The sequence below is a fragment of the Bufo gargarizans genome, chromosome 2, assembly GCF_014858855.1.
Source record: "Bufo gargarizans isolate SCDJY-AF-19 chromosome 2, ASM1485885v1, whole genome shotgun sequence".
NCBI classification, from domain to species: domain Eukaryota; kingdom Metazoa; phylum Chordata; class Amphibia; order Anura; family Bufonidae; genus Bufo; species Bufo gargarizans.
Window position 1 is genome coordinate 532,138,591 of NC_058081.1, and position 23,934 is coordinate 532,162,524.

The 23,934-nt window shown below is 43.5% G+C and overlaps 1 protein-coding gene across 4 annotated transcripts in view; it reads left to right on the forward strand.

The window, feature by feature from the left end:
- RERG (RAS like estrogen regulated growth inhibitor) overlaps window positions 1–5,786 on the forward strand; it is a 44,959-nt gene extending 39,173 nt beyond the window's left edge. For all 4 annotated transcript variants that reach the window (XM_044278044.1, XM_044278041.1, XM_044278042.1 and 1 more), the window contains exon 5: window positions 4,735–5,786. In XM_044278044.1, coding sequence (XP_044133979.1) covers window positions 4,735–5,142 — 408 coding nt within the window. In that variant the 3' untranslated portion in view covers window positions 5,143–5,786. The remainder of the gene's footprint in view (window positions 1–4,734) is intronic.
- Window positions 5,787–23,934: the final 18,148 nt, after the last annotated feature.

The window sequence follows — 23,934 nt, forward strand, 5'->3', positions numbered from 1 at the left end:
TTCGAAAAGCTAATTTTTTCACAAAATTACAGTACACATATAATTGATTGTTTCCCAAAGGTCCAAAAGCTCAGATCTTACTCACATTGCTTAGAAAGTGATTGAGGCGCGAATCTTTGTAAGGCGATTTTATTAGCGCACAGGCGAATATCGGCACTTGTCCCAGAACAGAGGCAAAGGGCTTTGCATTCATACATTAGTGATTGAATTGAGTTGCGAATCTTCGTAAGGCGATTATATTAGCGCACATGCGAATACCTACACTTGTCCCCAGAACAGAGAGGCAAAGGCCTGTGCATTCATATAGTATAGCACCATATTCGCGAATACTTAGAACTTCGTAAAATTCGATTTACGAATATTCATATTTTTTATTTTAGTTTCCACCTTACAGATTACATTGATCTGTACTCTGTCAACTACTGTCATCACCCCCCACTGTAACTCGATTGATTCCCAAAAGTCCAAAAGCTCAGATCTTACATTGCCTAGAAAGTGATTGAGGAGCGAATCTTCGTAAGGCGATTTTAGTAGCGCACATGCGAATATCGGCGCGAACAATCTCATCACTTATTATTTTAGGTGGTTATGTAGCGAATAAACGAATATAGCGAATAGGCGAATTATCTAACAGCCAGCTAATAGGCGAATTTTTGAAAAATGCTATTAACCCTAGTTAGTTAAAATATACCATTGGAACTGAGTTTTCACGAATGTACGGAAAACTTAGATCCGATGGTATATTCTAACAACACAGTGAAGTGACGCTTGTCGGGTTAGAGTGTTAAATGTATCGCATAATATGTATTATGCGATGCGAAAATTCGAATTATCGCATATGCGAAATAATAACGAGTTTGAATATTCGCAAATATGTTACGAATATTCTTTCGAATATTCGCGAAATTTCACGAATTCGAATATGGGACATGCCGCTCAACACTATTCCTTATGTGAATGGAGTGGTAGTGTGCTGTGTGACCACTGCTTTATTCACTTCTGTGTGGCTGCCGGAGATAGCTCAGTGCCTAAAGGGATTGACCCATAAACAACATTTATCACCTATCCACATGATGGGTGATAAAATGAATGACCTCCATGGGTTGGCGGGCTGGAACCTCCACTGGTCTGAAGAACAGGGCGTCACACAGGGGTCTCCAAATCCCCTGTCTGAATGGACACATTGCTCTATGGGGCACTTATTTACATGATATCTTGTACTTTTTTAGTGTCTCTTTTAGATACTTTAACCACTTCAGCCCCCCTAGCTTAAACCCCCTTAAAGATATTCCTAATGAACACTGACAAAACCTATCAAATGCATCCAAAGTGAGGAGCAGAGAAAGCGTTCTGAGGAATTCTGTGCATTGAACAGGATTAATAATTCTGCGAGTACCAGCAAGAGGTTGTCTGCTACATACAAATCCCACTTGGTATCGGTAAGCCAAGATGGGTAGAATGTTATGTAGTCTACTTGCTATTAGTTTACCATATATGTTTACATTGGTGATCAACAGAAATATAGGGTAAATATTTGCTGGTGTAGCTAGGTCTTTAAAAACATCCCCAGGGTTTGGGGCTGCGTGTTAACGCCTCCATTCACTGCTATGGGACTTCTGAAAATAGCCCTGCATGGCTTGCTCTCCATTCACAGTGAGGCCTCGTTCTTGAGATAGGACCTGCACCTTTCAGACATTTGTGGCATATGCTATTGATATGCCATAAATGTCCAGCTAGGACAACCCCTTTATGGGTTAAGATAAGTTAGGGTTGCTAACCCTACTAACATTTTTGCACATTAAACAACATAATCTTCAGCAAATACAGGCTTTTTTTCATGATGGAATGAGGAGTGTAAACTTGATTATCTGCACATGTTGAGCCACATAATGCACAGTTGCCAACAGTCCCCAATTTGCAGGAACTGTCCCTAATTGTCAGAGACAATCCTGGCAAATTGGAGCTGCCCCAGAGCCAAAAATTGACAGGGCTTATGTAAGCACTGCTCAGAATGATCTGTTCCCAGGCAGGTTTGGGACTTTCCTGGGGACAGGACTACAATTTACCAAAAGGGTGTTGGTAACTATGACAGAGCAATGTGCAAGCTACAATGTAGCATTAGAGGATCTCTTCCCACAAAAAGTCTCACTGTGTTCTCTCTTGGACTAAAGGATTTGAGAAGGATAAAGAATTGTTATCCCTCTTATGAAGGAAAGCAGGAAACTAGACCAACATGCATGACATGATGTAGATCTGTAGACTTTGCAATTAAAAAGTACAATTATGACAGAAATGAGGAAAGGAGGTTAGGTAAGCCTTTTTGCCTAGAGTTTGACCTAAACATGAACATCAGTTCTTCTTGTGCTTAAATAAAAATAAAATAAATCATCTTTCCATTTCTTGATAATAAGACATGAAAGGGATTGTCCCATCTTGCTGTCTTCACATCGAGATGAGACTAGGTACCACCTGTAGGTGAGAGTTACAGAAGCAGAGTAGATTATTCTGCTTTGCTGTTTGTGTAGATCCCATTCACTCAGGGGAGCACCCAGGAATTTTGCCTAGGGGGGGGACCGAAAGGCAAAAAAATGTGGCATGTGCAGTGCGCTGTGCTAATTAAATTTTTCAAAGCCCCCTTTATATTTAAAACTGCAGGGTGTAGCGTGTTGCGCTGATTCTTTTACTTGGCGATTCTAAAAGCTCTGTAGGAAAATAACAATGCGCACATTTTTTGGGCCCCGCCCATTATTAAAAGCCCCTCCTACATATAATAGGCTACTCCCAACAAACACTGTACAGCTGACATTCTATAGTTGCGGCCTGTCTCTACACATCATATGGAGAGAGGGGGGGGGTCTGTCCTGGCTGCACTGCCTGCTTCACATCATACAATAGACAGCCGGCTACAGCCAGGAAGCTCCTCCGCTCTCCTCCCTCCCCAGATCCTGCTCAAGGCCTGTGGTTCCCCCCACCATCTTCCCCCCGCCCGTAGCCTGCTGCCCCCCTTGACCGTCCTCACCCAGCTCTGAATCCTCCTTCTGCAAATGGCCGGGGAAGGAGTCGGAGCATCTCCTCTCCTACATAGCGCCACATACCTCTTACATCCAGTGATGTCACCTTTGTTGTAGACGTTCTTTTTCCTCATCTTCTCCATTCAGACCAGACCGCCATGATGATTTTTCAGCCATCTCCCGTCTCTGCAGAGATTAACAAACAGACATTAGTTTCCCACATTTCCATCATCTTCACATCTTCTGAACACCCTTTCCTGCCACCCCCAATACTGTGCCCGCTATGCCCCCAATACTATACTGCTGAAACAGTCCCCCTGGAAATACTACTACCACACAGATAGTGCCCCAATACTGTGCCCGCTGTGCCCCCAATACTATACTGCAGAAACAGTCCCCCTGGAAATACTGCTACCACACAGATAATGCCCCCTTCAACAATTATTGGCACACAGTGCTGTAAAAAAATAACTGCGCCCAGACACTAATAGTATAAAGATAATGTCCCCCAAAAATTATTGTGCTAAGCTGATACTGTGCCAGGGTGCCCCCCAAAGTAACAGGGCTCCCGAAAATAGAAATAATTCTCTGCCAGAGCACACTTAGTAGTAATAATGCCCCTATAGTGCCCATAATCGTAATAATGTTCCTCATAGCCCCCCAGTATTAGCAAAGCTCCGCATAATACCTCCTAGTACTAATAATTCTCCCTACAATATGACAGTACATGAAATACCCCCACTTAGTGCCCGCTGTTGAGCTAATGTCTCCATAATGTATGCCAGTATAAAATACCCCTATATAGTGCCCCAGTAAATGCCCTCATAGTGCTCCTCTCCCCCTTCCCCATAGTGTCCCCCAAAAATGCCCCTTCTAAGTGCCACCATATAGTGCTCCTCTCCCCCATAGTGCCGCTCTCCCCTATAGTGCCTACCATAATGGGCCAGTAAAAAAATGCCCCCTTAGTGCCACCAGATGCCATAATGCCCCCATAATGTGCCAATAAGAATAAAGGCCCCTTTAGAGCCCCCACTTCCCCTATAGTGCCACCAGATGCCCCATAGTGCCGTTCTTTCATATAGTGCCCCCCATAATGTGTCAAAAAAAGCCCCTTTAGAGCCCCCTAAGTGCTCCTCTCCCCCATGGTGCCTCCTAAATAATGCCCCTATAGCGCCACCAGATGCCCCCTAGTGCCATTCTCCCCTAAAGTGCCTCCCCCATAACGTGTAAAAAAAAAACCTTTAGAGCACCCATAGTGCTCCTCTCCCCCATGGTGCTCCGCAAATAATGCCGCTATAGTGCCACCAGATGCCCCATAGTGCTGTTCTCCCCTATCGTGCCCCCCATAGTGTGTAAAAAAAAAAATGCCCGCAATTACTAACAGGGCCGTGCCGCTTGTGGTGATCGGCGGTGCGGCCCTGAAGGATAAAAAATAAATAAATTGGGGCTGGTTGTTCTAGGGGGAGTCCAGACCCGCTGGATCCCCCCTGTAGGTGCGCCACTGCATTCACTACAATGGGAGTTACGGAAACAGCAGAGTGCCGGCTCGTTCAGCTGTTTCCGTAAGCCCGGCCACATAGGGCGAGCGCTTAGTCCCATCTCACCATGGAAATGGTAAGATAAGACAACCATTTTAAGAATTTCTTGCTAACACTATTCTCAGTGTAGATTTATTACCATCTTTTATTATAATAATTTATTTTTCTTCACTTTCTTTGTTCAGGAAGACCCATTGCAGAGAGAAGGACATATCCGCTGGGCAGAAGGTTTTATAATTGTATATGACATAACTGACAGAGGAAGCTTTGAAGACGTCATGACTTTTAAGAATCTGTTAGATGAAGTAAAGAAACCAAAAAATGTCACATTTATTCTAGTGGGAAATAAAGCAGATCTTGGTCACTCTCGTCAAGTTAGCACAGAAGAAGGTGAGAAACTAGCAACAGAACTGGCGTGTGCTTTCTATGAGTGCTCAGCCTGCACTGGGGAGGGGAATATCACAGAGGTGTTTTATGAGCTTTGTCGTGAAATAAGAAGGCGGAAAATGATTCAAGGAAAGACCAGAAGAAGAAGCTCAACCACTCACGTTAAACAAGCTATTAATAAAATGTTAACCAAAATCAGCAGCTGAAAACAAAAGAAAGATTATGGAGGAAGCAGCTCTTGTATTCTGTTTAATGACAAGCGCAGTATCCATGTAAATGACCTCTTTCTACACTGTAAATAACTAATTATACTGTACATCTATGTGCCGTGTCCTCCATCACTGCTATAAGTGCCAGCAATTATATGCACATTACTGATTGCCTGTTTTATCTACCCAGTCACCCTAAGGGGACGTCTAGAGTGGATGTATTTTTAGTGTAAAATTCACAAGGAACCTGCTGCACAGTCTGCATGAGTTATATGAGCTTGCTGTAGATTTGAGCAGAGAGTGTAGTCTGCAACAGAAATTGACATACTGTGGATTTAAAATCTGCACCGCATGTCAAGTTATGAGTGTATTCATTGTGGACGCTCTCCCAAGCATGTCGGTGAGATGTTTGAAAATCTCACTTTGTAGCACTGTAAAATACAGATTTTCCTCATGAAAATCCATTGTGTAAAATCTGCACCTGTAGCTATTTCCTAAAACTGGCAGTAAACATTAGAGCAGGGGCATAACTACCATAGCGGCAGACCATGCGACTGCTATGGGGCCCAGGGCAAGAGGGGGCCCAGTCTTAGTTGGGATTATCTCCTCTTCTACTGGAGGGGAAAATGTGGTCAGGACTCTACCGTCTAAAGGAACGACTTTTAGCAAATGAGGCAGTGGAGAAATGGCCCAAGGGTCATTGAAAAGGGGTTAGGCAGAAACCCTTGTGTCCTGTGTGGGGGGCCTGGTTTGATCCTTGCTATGGGGCCCTTACTTCTCTATGTACGCCACTGCATTAAAGGCCAGTCGAATTATCCAGCCAAATATGTATGGAGGCCTTCCAGATCAAGCAATTAGATTTTAACATGCCCAATTCTTTTAGTTTATCTCAGGGAGCTACGGTCATCATCCATATCAGATTAGTGGGTGTCCGACCTCCCACACCACCAGCAATCAGCTGCGGCAGACGGCGGTGTAGAAAACTATACAGTGGATGGAGCTAGCAGCAGAAGGCTCCGTACACTGTTTAGCGGTGGTGTCAGATTACTGAGCTGCAGTATGCTGGCGCCAGAAACTATACTGTGTACAGTGCCTTCCACACACAGTGTAGTTTCTGGTGGTAGCGGCTGGCTGAAACAGCGTGCAGGGTATTGAACGCCTGCTGATATGATATTGATTAACTATCCTGAGGATAGGACATCAGTATCCAAATATTGGAAAACCCCTTAAGGATGCGCTTACTGCAGAACACAATGTGTGATCTTCATTTCTCACATTTAACAGCAAATATAAGTGTTCAATGAGACAATTGCAGCCTTTCTATGTTTTCAAGTATTAGGTCACTTCTTATTTGCTATGACCAGATATTTAGTGCATGACCCCTATTTCTCAATATATCATTACTAATAAATGCAATCATTAGATGAAATTCTACCTGTAAATGTGTTTCTTTATTTCAAAGGTTTACCATTCCCACTGTGAAATCAGTTGTACCAACTAGAACCTTAGAAGGCAGGGGCTATTAATCAACTTAATTCCTATTGTTTCAGATGACTTTTATATTTACATGTATTTAATAGGAAAAGAGTCAAGCTTAAATGGTCACTAACTTTTCACACAACTATACACAAATCTTTAGTATAAGCAACTATAACAAACTATGTAATATGTCTTATCCTAGGAAAATATTGGTATATAGGAATAGGGAGAACTAAATATAGGAATATTTACTTCTCATGATATCAGCTCTTTACCTCCCCTCCTCGATAATTGCTTTACTGTTTAAAAAATGCTTTAAATCAGTCTTGAGGTGGACAAGCTCTGCTGAAGTATCATATTACACATGTCAATAAAAGTTTATGGAGTGGTGAGGGGGAGCAGTGAGCAGGAGCATTAGTAAGTCGAAACACTAAAGAGGATGCACAGCTACATAAGAAGTTTATATCTCAGCAAAAGTGCTAAATTTACAACCATGCAGGTCAGTACTTCTCTGTAATGTCTTGAGTCTGCTTCTGAGTGAGTAAGAGAAGGTTAGGATGCAGATTCTCCTCAACTTTTGGTGTGCAGTGGATGGGAGCTGGTTTCCACCCACCATCTCTGGGAGAACTGCAAACTAGACATTCACCATGCACAGAGGAAAACTGCAAAAAATTGCCAGATACATGTCATATAATGGTCAGAACAGACACCGTGCCATTGATTAATGTAGGGTATGTTGAAAGGTTAGGTGCATTTTAAATCTTACTCAATTCTATATAACAAATTAGTTTGCAACATATTTTTATAGTTTTTCATTATATTTGTTATTCTACAGTGAGTGTAAAGCGATTTTTGTGATTAAAACATATAAAAGATCTCATTGAGCCTCCCAACAAGTTTAACCACATAGAAAAGTGTCTTCAGGGAAAGTTTGTCAACAAAAATGACACCTATCATTTCATCAGTCTGTAACTAAAGGTGACCATACAGATTAGACAGCAGTTTGTTGATGATGGAACAGCAGTTGAATACACAGTCCTCTGGTGAACGTTCTGTCTGCAGACACGGCCGTACATATTTAGTCCATATTGGCGGTCACAGTTGCTCAAACTGCCCATACACGTTCAATGAAACTGTGCGATGGACGAAAGATCTTTCTGGGAACCTTCTTTTAAACAGTTCATTCATCTGGCTATCGAACGAAAGTATTAAACATGGCCAACTTATTTTCCGACAATAATAGTCTGTCATCTGTCAGCTAAAAGGATTGTTTATTGTTAAATATCACCAAAAATCTCCTGCTTTGATCAAATTTAGACTAATGGGTATGGCCACCTTTATTCATTAAAAAACTCTGCACCTATCAATCAAGCCAGGTCACAACTAATTATAATTGTGGTCCACAGATTAGTATGATACAAATCACCGATGCTACCCAACATGTGAATAAATCATTGATTGGAGCTTGGTCCAGTAACCACATTTAATAGACCCACAAGGCTCGTTGCTTAGAAACTGTAAACCATAACAAATCATTTTCAATTGATTTATTTTTTTCTCTATATACAGTGAGGAACAGAAGTATTTAAACACCTGCGATTTTGCAAGTTCTCCCACTTAGAATTCATGGAGGGGTCTGAAATTCACATTGTAGGTGCATTCCCACTCTCAGAGACAGAATAAAAAAAAAAAAGGAAATCACATTGTATGATTTTTAGATAATTTATTTGTCTTGCACTGCTGAACATAGGTATTTGAACACCTGAGAAACAGCAAGAATTCTGGCTCTCAAAGACCTGTTACTGTGCCTTTGAAAAGTCCACCTCTACTCCACTTATTAATCTAACTTAGTATCACCTGTCTGAGCTCTTTAAAGACACCTGTCCACCCCACAGTTAGTAAGACGCCAACTACTACCATGGGCAAGGCCAAAGAGCTGTCAAAAGACACCAGAGACAAAATTGTGGATCTCCACAAGGCTGGAAAGGGCTACGGGGTAATTGCCAAGCAGCTTGGTGAAAATAGATCAACTGTTCGAGCAATTGTTAGAAAATGGAAGAGGTTAAAGATAACTGTCAGTCTCCCTCGGACTCGGGCTCCATGCAAGATCTCACCTCGTGGGGTATCACTGATGTTAAGAAAGGTGAGGAATCATCCCAGAACTACAAGGGAGGAGCTAGTCAATGACATGAAGAGCGCTGGAACCACAGTTTCAAAGGTCACTGTCGGTAGAACACTATGGCGTCATGGTTTCAAATCATGCATTGCACGGAAGGTCCCCCTGCTCAAGTCATCACATGTCCAGGCCCGTCTGAAGTTTGCCAATGACCATCTGGATGATCCAGAGGAGCCATGGGAAAAAGTCATGTGGTCAGATGAGACTAAAGTAGAACTTTTTGGTCTAAACTTCACTCATCGTGTTTGGAGGAAAAAGAAGGATGAGTTGCATCCCAAGAACACCATCCCTACTGTGAAGCATGGGGGTGGTAACCTCATGCTTTTCGGGTGCTTTTCGGCGAAGGGGACAGGACGAATGCACTGTATTAAGGAGAGGATGAATGGGGTAATTTATTGTGAGATTTTAAGCAACAACCTCCTTCCCTCAGTCAGAGCATTGAAGATGGGTCGTGGCTGGGTCTTCCAACATGACAACGACCCGAAGCACACAACCAGGATAGCCAAGGAGTGGCTCCTTAAGAAGAATATCAAGGGTCTGGAGTGGCCTAGCCAGTCTCCAGACCTAAATCCAATAGAACATCTTTGGAGGGAGCTGCAACTCCGTGTTGCTCAGCGACAGCCCCGAAACCTGACAGATCTAGAGGAGATCTGTGTGGAGGAGTGGGCCAAAATCCCTGTTGCAGTGTGTGCAAGCCTGGTCAAGAACTACAGGAAACGTTTGACCTCTGTAATTCCAAACAAAGGCTTCTGTACCAAATATTAACACTGATTTTCTCAGGTGTTCAAATACGTATGTTCAGCAGTGCAAGAAAAAAAAATGTTTAAAAATCATACAATGTGATTTCCTGAATTTTATTTTTTTATTCTGTCTGAGTGGGAATGCACCTACAATGTGAATTTCAGACCCCTCCATGATTTCTAAGTTGGAGAACTTGCAAAATCGCAGGGTGTTCAAATACTTCTGTTCCTCACTGTACACAGTAATTAAAAGTAGAGACTTACTGTAAGCATGGCTAGCAAACAGAAAACACTGGCTTGCCTTCTGTGCCCTCTGTTATTTCAATGTTTTTCAGGAAAGGCTTATTGATTTCTGCTTGTTCTCATTGGTGTTGTACTATACTATACTATACTATGCTTTACTATACTTCAGGTAATATTATGTAAAACAAATAGTCACAAGACAAAATGATATAGAATTTAAACATTGTGCACAAATATAACTACCTTGATTTTAAATTTAAGGGGGTTTTCACTAACATACATTCAGCAAAAGTAGCAGATATTCCAAAAATATAACTAATTCAATTTATTTTCAGTATATGTTTCTTTTCACAGTTATTCTTTTATCAGATGTCCATGCTACTCTCTTTTTTTAGAAAATCTATTACTGGTGGTAACGTTCACCAGTAGAACTTGAATAAGGTGGTCACACATGTGGATTTCTCATCCTTGCACAGTGCTGGCTGTCCCTGGATTCATCCCTGCACATGCGCAGCAGCTCTCACTAACACAGTAGTATTTCAGGTGATTGTGGGGAAAGTGGCGTCACAGCAGTCAATAAGCAGCCCTCCCCATATAGTCTAGTACTATAGATAAAGGACAGTTTTATTTATTTTTTTATTCTTAAAATAATATTGAATGTGTATTATATTTATTATATACTAGCAGAAAGACCCGGCTTCGCACGGGTATATTTCATCTATATTATTTTATGTTTCTGTGTGTCGCAAAAAGATATCGACAGTTTCCCCCATAACAGTGACCTCTACAGTACCTGCCCCTTTAACAATGACCTCCACAGTGCCAGCCCCTTTAACATTAACCTCCACAGTGCCAGCCCCTTTAACATTGACCTCCACAGTGTCCGCCCCTTTGACATTGACCTCCACAGTGCCCGCCCCTTTAACAATGACCTTCACAGTGCCTACCCCTTTAAAAGTGCCTGCCCCTTTAACAGTGACATCCACAGTGCCTGCCCCTTTAACAGCAACCGCCCCTTTAACATTGACCACCCCTTTAACAGTGACCTTCATAGTGGCCGCCCCTTTAACAGTGACTTTAACAGTGACCGCCCCTTTAACAGTGACTTTCACAGTGACCGCCCATTTAACAGTGACTTTCACAGCGACCGCCCCTTTAACAGTGACTTTCACAGTGACCGCCCCTTTAACAGTGACTTTCACAGTGACCGCCCCTTCAACAGTGACTGTCACAGTGACCGCCCCTTTAACTGTGACTGTCACAGTGACCCGCCTTTAACATTGACTTTCACAGTGACCGCCCCTTTAACAGTGGCTGCCCCTTTAACAGTGACTTTGACAGTGACCGCCCCTTTAACTGTGACTTTCACAGTGACCACCCCTTTAACAGTGACTTTCACAGTGACCGCCCCTTTAACAGTTACTTTTACAGTGACCGCCCCTTTAACAGCGACTTTCACAGTGACCGCCCCTTTAACAGTGACTTTCACAGTGACCACCCATTTAGCAGTGACCGCCCTTTTAACAGTGACTTTCACAGTGGCCGCCCCCTTAACAGTGACCACCCTTTTAACAATGACTTTCACAGTGGCCGCCCCTTTAACAGTGACTTTCACAGTGACCGCCCCTTTAACAGTGACTTTCACAGTGACCGCCCCTTTAACAGTGACTTTCACAGTGACCGCCCCATTAACAGTGACCGCCCCTTTAACAGTGACTTTAACAGTGACTTTCAGAGTGACCGCCCCTTTAGCAGTGACTTTCACAGTGACCGCCCCTTTACAGTGACTTTCACAGTGACCTCCCCTTTAACAGTAATTTTCACGGTGACCTGCCCTTTGACAATGACTTTCACAGTGACTGCCCCTTTAACAGTGACCGCCCATTTAACAGTGTCTTTCACAGTGGCCACCCCTTTAACAGTGACCGCCCCTTTAGCAGTGACTTTCACAGTGGCCGCCCCTTTAACAGTAACTTTCACAGTGACCGCCCCTTTAGCAGTGACTTTCACAGTGACCGCCCCTTTAACAGTGACTTACACAGTAACCGCCCGTTTAACAATGACTTTCACAGTTACCGCCCTTTTAACAGTGACTTTCACAGTGACCGTCCCTTTAACAGTGACTTTCACAGTGACTGCCCCTTTAACAGTGACTTTCACAGTGGCCGCCCCTTTAACAGTGACTTTCACAGTGACCGCCCCTTTAGCAGTGACTTTCACAGTGACCGCCCCTTTAACAGTGACTTACACAGTGACCGCCCATTTAACAATGACTTTCACAGTTACCGCCCTTTTAACAGTGACTTTCACAGTGACCGTCCTTTTAACAGTGACTTTCACAGTGACCGCCCCTTTAACAGTGACTTTCACAGTGACCACCCCTTTATTAGTTACTTTCACAGTGACCGCCCCTTTAACAGTGACTTTCACAGTGACCGCCCCTTTAACAGTGACCGCCTCTTTAACAGTGTCTTTCACAGTGACCACCCCTTCAACAGTGACTTTCACAGTGACCACCCCTTTAACCTGTGTCGGACACATGAAGTACCGGCACGACATGATGTCCCGGTACTTAAGGATACATGACGTACAGGTACGTCATGTGTAGTTCCGATCACCGGCCGCCGGCGGTGATCGGAACAAGGTGCCTGCTCAAATCATTAAGTAGGCACCTGGGGACAATGTGTGGGGGGTCCTGTGACCCCCGTGTCGTCGATCGCAGCAAACCACAGGTCAATTCAGACCCGCGGTTTGCGGCTTTTACAGGTTGCGGCGGGTGGCGGTGCCATCGGGTCCCCGTGCGGCTGTAGGGGGGACCCGATGGCATGGAAGGCAGCACGATGCCTTCCTTAGGCATCAGCGCTGCCTTCCTGTAACGAGCCTGTGAAGTCCAGCCCCCTGGATCTCACAGGCCGGAAGCTGTATGAGTAATACACACTGTATTACTCATACAGCCAATGCATTCCAATGCAGTAGTATTGGAAAGCATTGTAAAGGGGATTAGACCCCCAAAAGTTGAAGTCCCAAAGTGGGACAAAAAAAAGTGAAAAAAATTAAGTTTCCCCCCAAAAATTTAAAGTTTCAAGTAAAAATAAACAAAAACGTAATTTTCCCCAAATAAAGTAAAAATTTTAAAAAAAAGACATATTTGGTATCGTCGCGTCCGTATCGACCAGCTCTATAAACATATCACATTACCTAACCCCTCAGATTAACATCATAAAAAATAAAAACTGCTAAATAAACCATTTTTTTGTCACCTTACATCACAAAAAGCAAAAGATCAAAAATGAGCCCCTACCTTAGACAATCGCCCCAAAAAATAAAAATAAACTATGGCTCAGAATATGGAGACACTAAAACATAATTTTTTTGGTTTTAAAAAAGCTGTTATTGTGTAAAACTTAAGTAAATAAAAAAATGTATACATATTAGGTATCGCCGCGTCCGTAATAGCCTGCTGTACAAAAATATCACATGACCTAACCCCTCAGGTGAACATCGTAAAAAAATAAAAAACGGTGTAAAATGGGGTCACATTTTTGGAGTTCTTACAAAGTTTCAAATGGGACATGGTTTCAAGAAACCAGTGCAGCAAAATCTGCCTTCCAAAAACCGTATGGCATGCCTTTCCTTCTGCGCCCTGCCGTGTGCCAGTACAGATTTGAATTTCTTTACTTTTAAGACAGATAGTAATGCCTCATAAAATAGTTATCAATCCACATTCCCCATATGTCAGATTTATGTAAATGCCATTTTATTTTTATAGGATGTTAGAAAGCTTCGAATTTTTGAAGCAATTTTTCTAATTTTCACCAAAATTTCCAAAACCATTTTTTTTAAACACCAATTCAGGTATAAAGTGATTTTGAGGGGCTTACGTAATGGAAACCACTCATATATGACCTCATTTTAGAAACTACACCCCTCAAATTATTCAAAACTGATGTTACAAACTTTGTTAACCCTTGAGGTGTTCCACAAGAATTAAAGGCAAATGGAGGTGAAATTTCTAAATTTCACTTTTTTGGTACCGTATTTTTTGCCCCATAAGACGCACTTTTTCTTCCCCCAAAATGGGGGAAAAATCCCCCTGCGTCTTATGGGGCGAATGCTTGCAGTTTTACATCGCAAGCTGCGATGTAGGAGCGAGCGGGGACTCGGGGAGGGACCGGGAGGAGGATCTGGGGGCTGGCAATAGCGGTGGGGTGGTGCAGTCAGTGTAGTATAGCCCGCCCCGCCACTCCGGTATACTAATATAAGATGTCATATATAATTAATAGTTATTAAACATGCCCCCTCACTCCTATTACTACCTGACATCCTAATCGCTTCTGTAGAATTCAGGCAGGCCGGGCGGGCGGCAGCGTAACTCTTGTCACGTGCCTGCGCCGCCTACTTTATGAATGAAGCAGGCGGCGCAGGCAAGTGACGTCAGTGAGAGACGCGCTGGCCGCCCGGCCTGCCTGCCTGAATTCTACAGAAGCGATTAGGATGTAAGGTAGTAATAGGAGTGAGGGGGCATGTTTAATTACTATTAATTGAATATGACATCTTATATTTGTATACTGGCGGCGGCGGGGGGGTGGATTCGGGGGCAATCTGTGGATGGCACAGTTATGGGCTGGGGGGTCTGTGGATGGCACTGTTATGGGCTGGGGGGTCTATGGATGGCACTGTTATGGGCTGGGGGGTCTGTGGATGGCACATATATAACAGTGCCACCCACAGACTCCCCCAGCCCATAACAGTGCCACCCACAGATCCCCCCAGCCCATAACAGTGCCATTCACAGATCCCCCCAGCCCATAACAGTGCCATCCACAGATCCCCCCCTGTAACAGTGCCATCCACAGATCCCCCCCTGTAACAGTGCCATCCACAGATCCCCCCTGTAACAGTGCCAGCCACAGATCCCCCCTGTAACAGTGCCAGCCACAGATCCCCCCTGTAACAGTGCCAGCCACAGATCCCCCCCTGTAAAGGTGCCAGCCACAGATCCCCCTGTAACAGTGCCAGCCACAGATCCCCCTGTAACAGTGCAAGCCACAGATCCCCCTGTAACAGTGCATACCACAGATCCCCCCATAACAGTGTCCGTCATCCACAGATCCCCCCCATAACAGTGTCTGTCATCCACAGATCCCCAGTAATAGTGCCATCCACAGACCACCATTAGTTCCAAACCCACCAAACACACAGCACACCTTTTGGTTAAAAATATTTTTTTTCTTATTTTCCTCCCCAAAAACCTAGGTAAGTCTTATGGGCGAAAAATACGGTATATCTTTTATGTTAATCTATTTTTTCTTGCAACACAACAAGGGTTAACCGCAAAATAAACCTCAATATGCATTGTTATGATTCTGCAGTTTACAGAAATACCCCATCTGTGGCGGTAAACTGCTCTATGGGCACATGGCAGTGATCAGAAAGAAAAGGAGCGCCATATGCATTTTGGAGGCAGATTTTGCTAGAATGGTTTTTAGGCATCATTTTGTATTTGATGAAACCCTGAGGTACCCCTACAGTGGAAACCCTCAAAAAGTGACCCCATTTTGGAAACAAAAAAAAGAGGGTTAAGCAGCACTCCAGGTCCCAATATAGGGACAGTTGCCAGTAGAAACCTGGATAGGTTGGTGCTCGCGGATCAGGATCCTGGCTGAGGGTCCCATAGGTATACAAATAAAGAAGAAAATCCACAGCACTCCTCAGTTCTGGTGAATAAGCTGGTTACTTTATTGGTAACAGCAGCATTGGAATAGCAACGTTTCAACCATCTCTGGTCTTTATCAAGCTATGAGATCATATAGTGACATGTGCCTTTAAATAGTGACTCAATGGGTGTGTCTCCCATCAATAGAACATCAACAATCAACATGTGAGATAACTTTAGTGTTTAAGATTCAGCCTATCAGGTGGCTGGGTTTAGTTAATTGCATCATTAACTTATCATTTATGCATAAAATAACATAATACTTACTGGTGGGGGAGGGACCATGTGAAAACCGCGCTCAGTCAGGAGGTGAAATGGCGCCAAAAACCGGCATGTTCCGATTCCATATGCGCCTGCGCCGAGTCCCCACATCCACAGGGGGAGGGATTCTAAAGCGGCCAATAGAAAAAATCGGGTGCCTGTGACGTCAGCTGTTGCCGGGGGCGGGGGGCAGATCCCAGTGAAGGGAATGTCCTCCGGCCGCGGCGCCAATCAGAGCACAGGCGCCGATGACGTCTATTGTTGCTAGGGAGAGTCAGCAGTCCAAAGCTGAGCCTAGGATCGCTTCCCCTACACAGCAACTGTACATGCCATACATATCTATAACTGGGGGAGAACCAGGGTGATGATAGCATATTAAGCCTGAGGATCCCATCTGGCTGGGATCGTTGTTTAGACAATTCCAGCTGTCACTTGGGTACTCATACTAGGCTGTGGCCCCTACATGGACGTGGCCAACACTAGGTTAGCCATCAGTCCCTAGAAGAGGGGCCACAGACCGACATTCATACATCCCCCATCTGTGTACAGCATAAACCACAGAATTCCTTGAGTGTGTTTATTCTGTGACAGGGGTTGCTTAACATGGTAGTGTCCCCCCAGCCGCTCATTGTTTAGATGGCGACCGGGGGCGACGCCACCCTGTTCATATATACTCATTAAAGGGCTGCTAATGCATCAAACTTACCCCCGCGGTTCCCATGTAGCTGCTGAAGGAGTATGACAGTGATAGAGGTCTTGGTCATTGTGGAATCTGTGTAGGCACAGCTGGAGAGGTAGTCGGGTGAAGAAACTAATAAAACCTGGTTTTACATGGAGGACCCCCTGTAAGGTAAAGGTGGAAAAGGTGACTAAAGTGATTAAAATAAACACAACAATTATCTATTGTTGGGCACTCTACTTATGATAAAATCGTCCGTAGCAAAGTCATGAAATAGAGATTAGGCAGGACATAACCTGGGGAAAATAATTAATGTAAGAAGATGCTCAAATTAAAGTCCCTATTGAGTCCCTTCGGTTCCGAAGGGACTCAATAGGGACTTTAATTTGAGCATCTTCTTACATTAATTATTTTCCCCAGGTTATGTCCTGCCTAATCTCTATTTCATGACTTTGCTACGGACGATTTTATCATAAGTAGAGTGCCCAATAATAGATAATTGTTGTGTTTATTTTAATCACTTTAGTCACCTTTTCCACCTTTACCTTACAGGGGGTCCTCCATGTGAAACCAGGTTTTATTAGTTTCTTCACCCGACTACCTCTCCAGCTGCGCCTACACAGATTCCACAATGACCAAGACCTCTATCACTGTCATACTCCTTCAGCAGCTACATGGGAACCGCGGGGGTAAGTTTGATGCATTAGCAGCCCTTTAATGAGTATGTATGAACAGGGTGGTGTCGCCCCCGGTCGCCATCTAAACAATGAGCGGCTGGGGGGACACTACCATGTTAAGCAACCCCTGTCACAGAATAAACACACTCAAGGAATTCTGTGGTTTATGCTGTACACAGATGGGGGATGTATGAATGTCGGTCTGTGGCCCCTCTTCTAGGGACTGATGGCTAACCTAGTGTTGGCCACGTCCATGTAGGGGCCACAGCCTAGTATGAGTACCCAAGTGACAGCTGGAATTGTCTAAACAACGATCCCAGCCAGATGGGATCCTCAGGCTTAATATGCTATCATCACCCTGGTTCTCCCCCAGTTGTAGATATGTATGGCATGTACAGTTGCTGTGTAGGGGAAGCGATCCTAGGCTCAGCTTTGGACTGCTGACTCTCCCTAGCAACAATAGACGTCATCGGCGCCTGTGCTCTGATTGGCGCCGCGGCCGGAGGACATTCCCTTCACTGGGATCTGCCCCCCGCCCCCGGCAACAGCTGACGTCACGGGCACCCGTTTTTTTCTATTGGCCGCTTTAGAATCCCTCCCCCTGTGGATGTGGGGACTCGGCGCAGGCGCATATGGAATCGGAACATGCCGGTTTTTGGCGCCATTTCACCTCCTGACTGAGCGCGGTTTTCACATGGTCCCTCCCCCACCAGTAAGTATTATGTTATTTTATGCATAAATGATAAGTTAATGATGCAATTAACTACACCCAGCCACCTGATAGGCTGACTCTTAAACACTAAAGTTATCTCACATGTTGATTGTTGATGTTCTATTGATGGGAGACACACCCATTGAGTCACTATTTAAAGGCACATGTCACTATATGATCTCATAGCTTGATAAAGACCAGAGATGGTTGAAACGTTGCTATTCCAATGCTGCTGTTACCAATAAAGTAACCAGCTTATCCACCAGAACTGAGGAGTGCTGTGGATTTTCCCATTTTGGAAACTACACTTCTTAAAGAATATATTAGGGGGGTACTGAGCACTTTGACCCCCTAAGCGTTTTACAGAATTTGGAAACACTTGACCGTGAAAATAAAAAGTTTTATTTCTTCCAATAAAATGTTGCTTTAGCACCAAATTTTTCATTTTCACAAGGGGTAACACGAGAAAAAGCACACCATAATTTGTTACCCATTTTCTCCTGAATACGTCAACACCCCATGTGTAGTGGTAAACTGCTGTGGGGGCTCATGGCAGGATTTAGAATAGAAGGAGTACCATATGGCTTTTGCGGTACAGATTTTGATGGATTGGTTTACAGTTGCCATTGGTTTCCATTTTTTGAGTTATTGTCTTATGTGGGGGCTAATTTTTTGCAGGATGAGGCGACGTTTTCATTGGTACCATTTTGGGGTACATGAGACTTTTTGATCGCTTGGTATTATACTTTTTGCAAAGGCAAAGTGTAAAAAAATGGCTGTTTTGGATTTTTTTTTACAGCATTCACCTGAGGGGCCATCTCATGTGATATTTTTATAGAGAAGGTTGTTACGGATACAGCGATACCCAATGTGTATATTATTATTATTATTTTTTTAAGTTTTACACCGTGAAAGCCTTTTTTGAACAGAATAAAATCTTTTTTGTGTTGCAGTTATCTGAGAGCCATTTTTTTTGGGGGGGGGGGGGGGGGGTTATTGTCTTAGATAGGGGATCTTTTTTTGAAGAAAGAGATGATGGTTTGATTGGTACCATTTTGGGGTACATAAGATTATTTGATAGCTTGGTATTACACTTTAGTGAGGCAAGGTGTCCAAAAAAAGGCTTTTTTGGCACTGTTTTAATTTTGTTTTATGGCGTTTTCCTGGTGGATCATGTGAGATTTTTTTATAGAGCCAGTCAATATGGACGTGGCAATACTTTTATTTTTTCGCTATTTAAAAATAAAAAATAAAATTCACTTTATTTTTTTACTTTAAACCTAAAATATATATTTTTTTTTATTTCACTTTATTTTTTGTCCCACTCTGGAATTTCACCTTTTAGGGGTCTGATCCCCTTTACAATACTTCTGTATTGTAATGCATTGGCTGTATTACACACTGTAATACACTTACAGCCTTCCTACCTGTGAGATCTATGGGGCTGGATCTCACAGGCTCACACGGAAGGCAATCTCCACCATGTGCTATATCAACAATTGGCACAGGACTCGCTCTGATCCACGGTATAGTTAATGCAATCAAATTTTGACTTGGGCAGCGGCATGTCAAACTGTAGACAGCCATCTACATTCAAGGTATTCTGAATATTCAGACGGATCTGTTACGTCACAGACTTGAAGTCTCAGCGACTGTATTTTTAAAAGATTGTGTGCAGATGGGGTACCCCCATTTAGATGTCAAGGGGAAAGCCTCCTATACAAAGCTCAAGAAGTTCTGCTCCCTGAATCTAGCAGATCCACCAGAAAGAATAGATGGCCTGTCTTTCAGTTGGGAAGGAATTTTTCATCCAAATTTTCCTCCATTTCTTCTCATATTCTGAGTGCTCAGGAAAATAAGACGAGTCTCAGCCATAGCCTTAGTGCTTATCTGGCCAAAAGGGCATGATCCCTCACTGGCTGCAACTTTCCAGAGGAATTTATTGGAGATACAGTCCAGCCGAACCTTCTGGTTCAAGCAGGCCTACAGAATCCACTGGAGATGTTTCAGCTTATAGCCTGGAATCTGACGGTTCAGGACTAGAGAAGAGCTTGTAATATGTGGTGGAAGAAAACTTTGCAGAACCCTGATCGGTCTGAAGTCTTACATTTTTTTACAGGAAGGTTTCCAGTTTGGGTTAAAATCCAACACTGTAAGAATGCATTTCACAACCCCCACTGCTTGCATCGATGGAGCTTTCGTGCATTCATGCATTTTTATTTATTTATTTATTTTGCATTCTTTATTTAATTTAATTTAATTGGTTAAGCCTCCTATTCCAGCCTGGGGTTGGGCTATTCTCCTCAAGACCCTGGTTGAATCTCTATTTCAGCCTCTTACAGAAGCACCAGTAAGGTTGGTATCTTGGAAGGTTTTATTTCTGGTGGCATGCTTCATCTACTGGTCATTGGAGAATCAGGGTCCTTCAGGTCTGCTGACCAGCTGCTTATAGAGTAGTATAAAAGCCAGCAAGCTACACTGCTTAGATTAGGAATACTATTAAAGTCTGCTTCTAAATTCCGAGTACTTCAGTTACCAGGTAGAGTTATAGCACACTCAGCTCAGTCCACTTAGTCGCTTCGGCAGAGGAAAGGGAAAAAAAAAACCACATTGGATCAATTATGCAAAGCCTCTACATGGTCATCTCCATGCATCTTTACAAAACAATATAAGTTGGATGTATCTGGTGCTTGCGATTCAGCCTTTGACAGACAAGTGATTATTAAAGGGGTTCTGCACTTTCATTTAACTGATGATCTATCCTCTGGATAGATCATCAGCTTCTGATCGGCGGGGGTCCCCTGCCGATCAGCTGTTTGAGGAGGCAGAGGCGCTCCAGCAGCGCCGCGGCCTTCTCATTGTTTACCGCCGGCCCACTGACATCACGACTAGTATCAACTAACGTGGGCGGGGCTAATCTCTGTTCACTTGAATGGAGCTTAGCCGCGCCCACGCTAGTTGATACTAGTCGTGACGTCAGTGGGCTGGCGGCCCGGGGGTAAATAGTGAGAAGGCCGCGGCGCTGCTGAAGCGCCGCTGCCTTCTCAAACAGCTGATCGGCGGGGGTCCCGGGTGTCGGACCCCGCCAATCAGAAGCTGATGATCTATCCAGATCCCCCTCCTTGTTTAATACTGCTTTTCAGATCCCTTTGTGTTGTGCTGTCTGTAGGACGATAAGGAAAGTCTTAATTTGTTTACCGAAATTTATCTTTCCTTGAGTCCAAAGGCAGCACTGATCACTCCCTGAAAAAGACATTGCTTGGAAAAAACATATCTTTCTAGTGCTAATGCCACCTTGTCTTTTTGGTTTGTACACTCGATATGGGGCCCAGAGGTCACGTGCAAATACTGTACATTGTAGCCTTTTGTGGGGAATAACAATATGGTGACTTTTTGCTATAGTGTGGGTTTTCTGATATGTAGTGCAATTATACATACCTTTAAATTATTGCTACTTATGCTGATAATTATGTTTTAATTTTACACTAGTAATCTTTTACCAGTTGGTGGGGCCACATCCTATTTTGTACTGTAATTGGGGACTATAAATCATAGTTACGCCAATGGCCCTTAGAATGACACATGTAACATAGACTGACCTGATAAGTACTAGATTTGGCCTTAATTAGAGAAGGTACGTTTCATACTGGAACAGGGTCATGTGTATTTAGACTTATAAAGGCGTTTGATAGTCTATCATAAAATGAGAATGCTAGCCCTAGGGGAGAATATGTATAAATGGTTTAACAACTGGTTCAGTGATAGGAAATAGAGGGTTGGTACAGCCTCAAATACAAAGTCACCCGTGGGTTCCACTGAGGCCTGTAGTAGACCCTCTTCTTGTTAATCCGTTTATTAATGGCCTTGTAAAGATTAAAGAGTAGAATCTCAATATCTGCAGATGATGATAATAAGCTCTGTAAGGTAATCCGCACAGAGGAAGATAATATAATATCACAGAGGGATTAGAAGAAGCTGGAGGCTTGAGTGGAGAAATTGCAGATGAGGATCAATGTGGATACCAAATATACAATTACAGTTGAAACCAGTAAGTTTACATACACTATATAAAAAGACACATATGCATGTTTTTCTCAATATCTGACATGAAATCAGAATAAACCTTTCCTGTTTTTGTTTTTTTAGGTTTACCATAATTATTATTATTTGCCAAATGTCAGAATAATGAGAGCATTTTTAGTACTTTCTACAATGTCAAAAGTTTACATATAGTGTTGATCGAGCACCAAAGTGCTCAGGTGCTCAAGTAGAACACCTCGGGATGCTTGGGTGCTCTACCGAGCACCCAAGCACAATGGAAGTCAATGGGAGAACCCAAGCATTAAACCAGGCACCCCCTGCTCTGAAGAGGGAAGAGTGTCTGTTCACATGAAAAGGTTAAAAAAAAGATGGAAACACCACTGAAATGGTTCAGGAACAGCATGGGAAGGATGTCTGGATGCATCTTGGACTCCCAGGTCGCTGCTGGGAACGATGTTGTCCGAGTAGTACGCCAATTTTACAGACTGACAATAATACTCACAAAACCGAAGATCAAATCGATTTTAGAGAAAAAAAATTTAGGAAACATTCTTTCCTGTATATTTTACTTGTATATAACGTGCAAGTGCTGCCAAAAATTACAAGGAAGAGGCACTCCGATACAACCTGTATATCACATAAAGGAGGGCCTTGTTCACATTGTGGTACAATTGTTCAGGTAACGGGAGTCCTACACTCATAAAGCCTATGCACTAAGTGAAAGGGCTGCCAAAAATTACAAGGAACCGGCACTCCAATACACCCTTTATCACACATAAAGGAGGGTATCATACACAGCCTTGAAAAATTATGATTGATGCTGGTGACCCTCAAAAACATTAGAAGCAAGGGCCTGCTGGTGACCCTCTAAAACATTAGGGGCGAGGGCCTGGTGCTGAGCTGACCATCGAAAAAATTATGGTTGAGGGCATGCTGCTGAGCTGACCATCTAAAACATTAGGAGCGAGGGCAGCCTAATAAGCATGTTGATATGATGGTGGAGGAGGAGGACGAGAAAAGGAAGATTGAACCATATACCCTTTTTTGTGGTGGAAGGGGTGCATGGGAATACAGTGTATTCAATACACCATAAAAGCCACGTTTAAATGGCCTTTATGTTCAGCCGTTTTCCTCTGGTGGAGTAGAAAAGTCAGGGGCAATCCAGGCCTTGTTCATTTTGATAAGAGTCAACCTGTCAGCATTTTCAGTTAATAATGGCCAGAGGGTAGAGAGGGGCGCTCATAGGGTGAGTATCTACGATAAGTGGATAATCCACAGTAAGAAAGATTTTTTTGTTTTTGCTCACCTATTTGGGTTGCACCTAATTGGGTGCAACCACAGTGGAGGCTAAATGTAGATGGTTCACAGTTGGTGCATCCTGGATTTGTCCAAACACCTTAAGCGGGAACCACGCCACCACTCTGGTGAGACAATAGAACTAGAATAAAAGGGCGCTTGACAGTAGGCGCGCACTTTCACAACTGGATATTTTGCAATTTTCAGGTTTATTGATAGACTGTCTATCAAACCTGAAAATTGCAAAATATCCAGTTGTGAAAGTGTATCATTTTCAGTTGACAGTCGGATGCGCTTATCAGTTATTATGCCCCAGGCAGCACTAAATACCCAGCACCTCCAAGGCGTAGAGCGCCAGTTCATGCCACGTGTCCAGTTTGGACACCCAATAGTTGTAAGGCACAGAGGGATCATTGAGGACACTGACACGGTCTGCTACGTACTACTTTACCATCTTCCAAAACTTTTCTCTCCTTGTGACACTAGACCACACATCAGGGTGAGGGTGCTGGTGGGGTGTCATGAAACTGTCCCAGGCCTTGGAGAGTGTTGACTTGCCTCTGCTGTAACTGATCTGTGTTCCCCTCGTCTCCCCTCCTCGGTTGCCCAAGGAACTATGTACTCTGTAGCCAGCGTTGTCAGCTGGAAATTTTTGGAGCAATTTTTCCACAAGGACCTTCTGGTATTGCACCATTTTGTTTGTCTTCTCCACCACAGGAATGAGAGATGAGAAGTTCTCTTTGTAGCGGGGGTCAGAAGGGTGAACAAC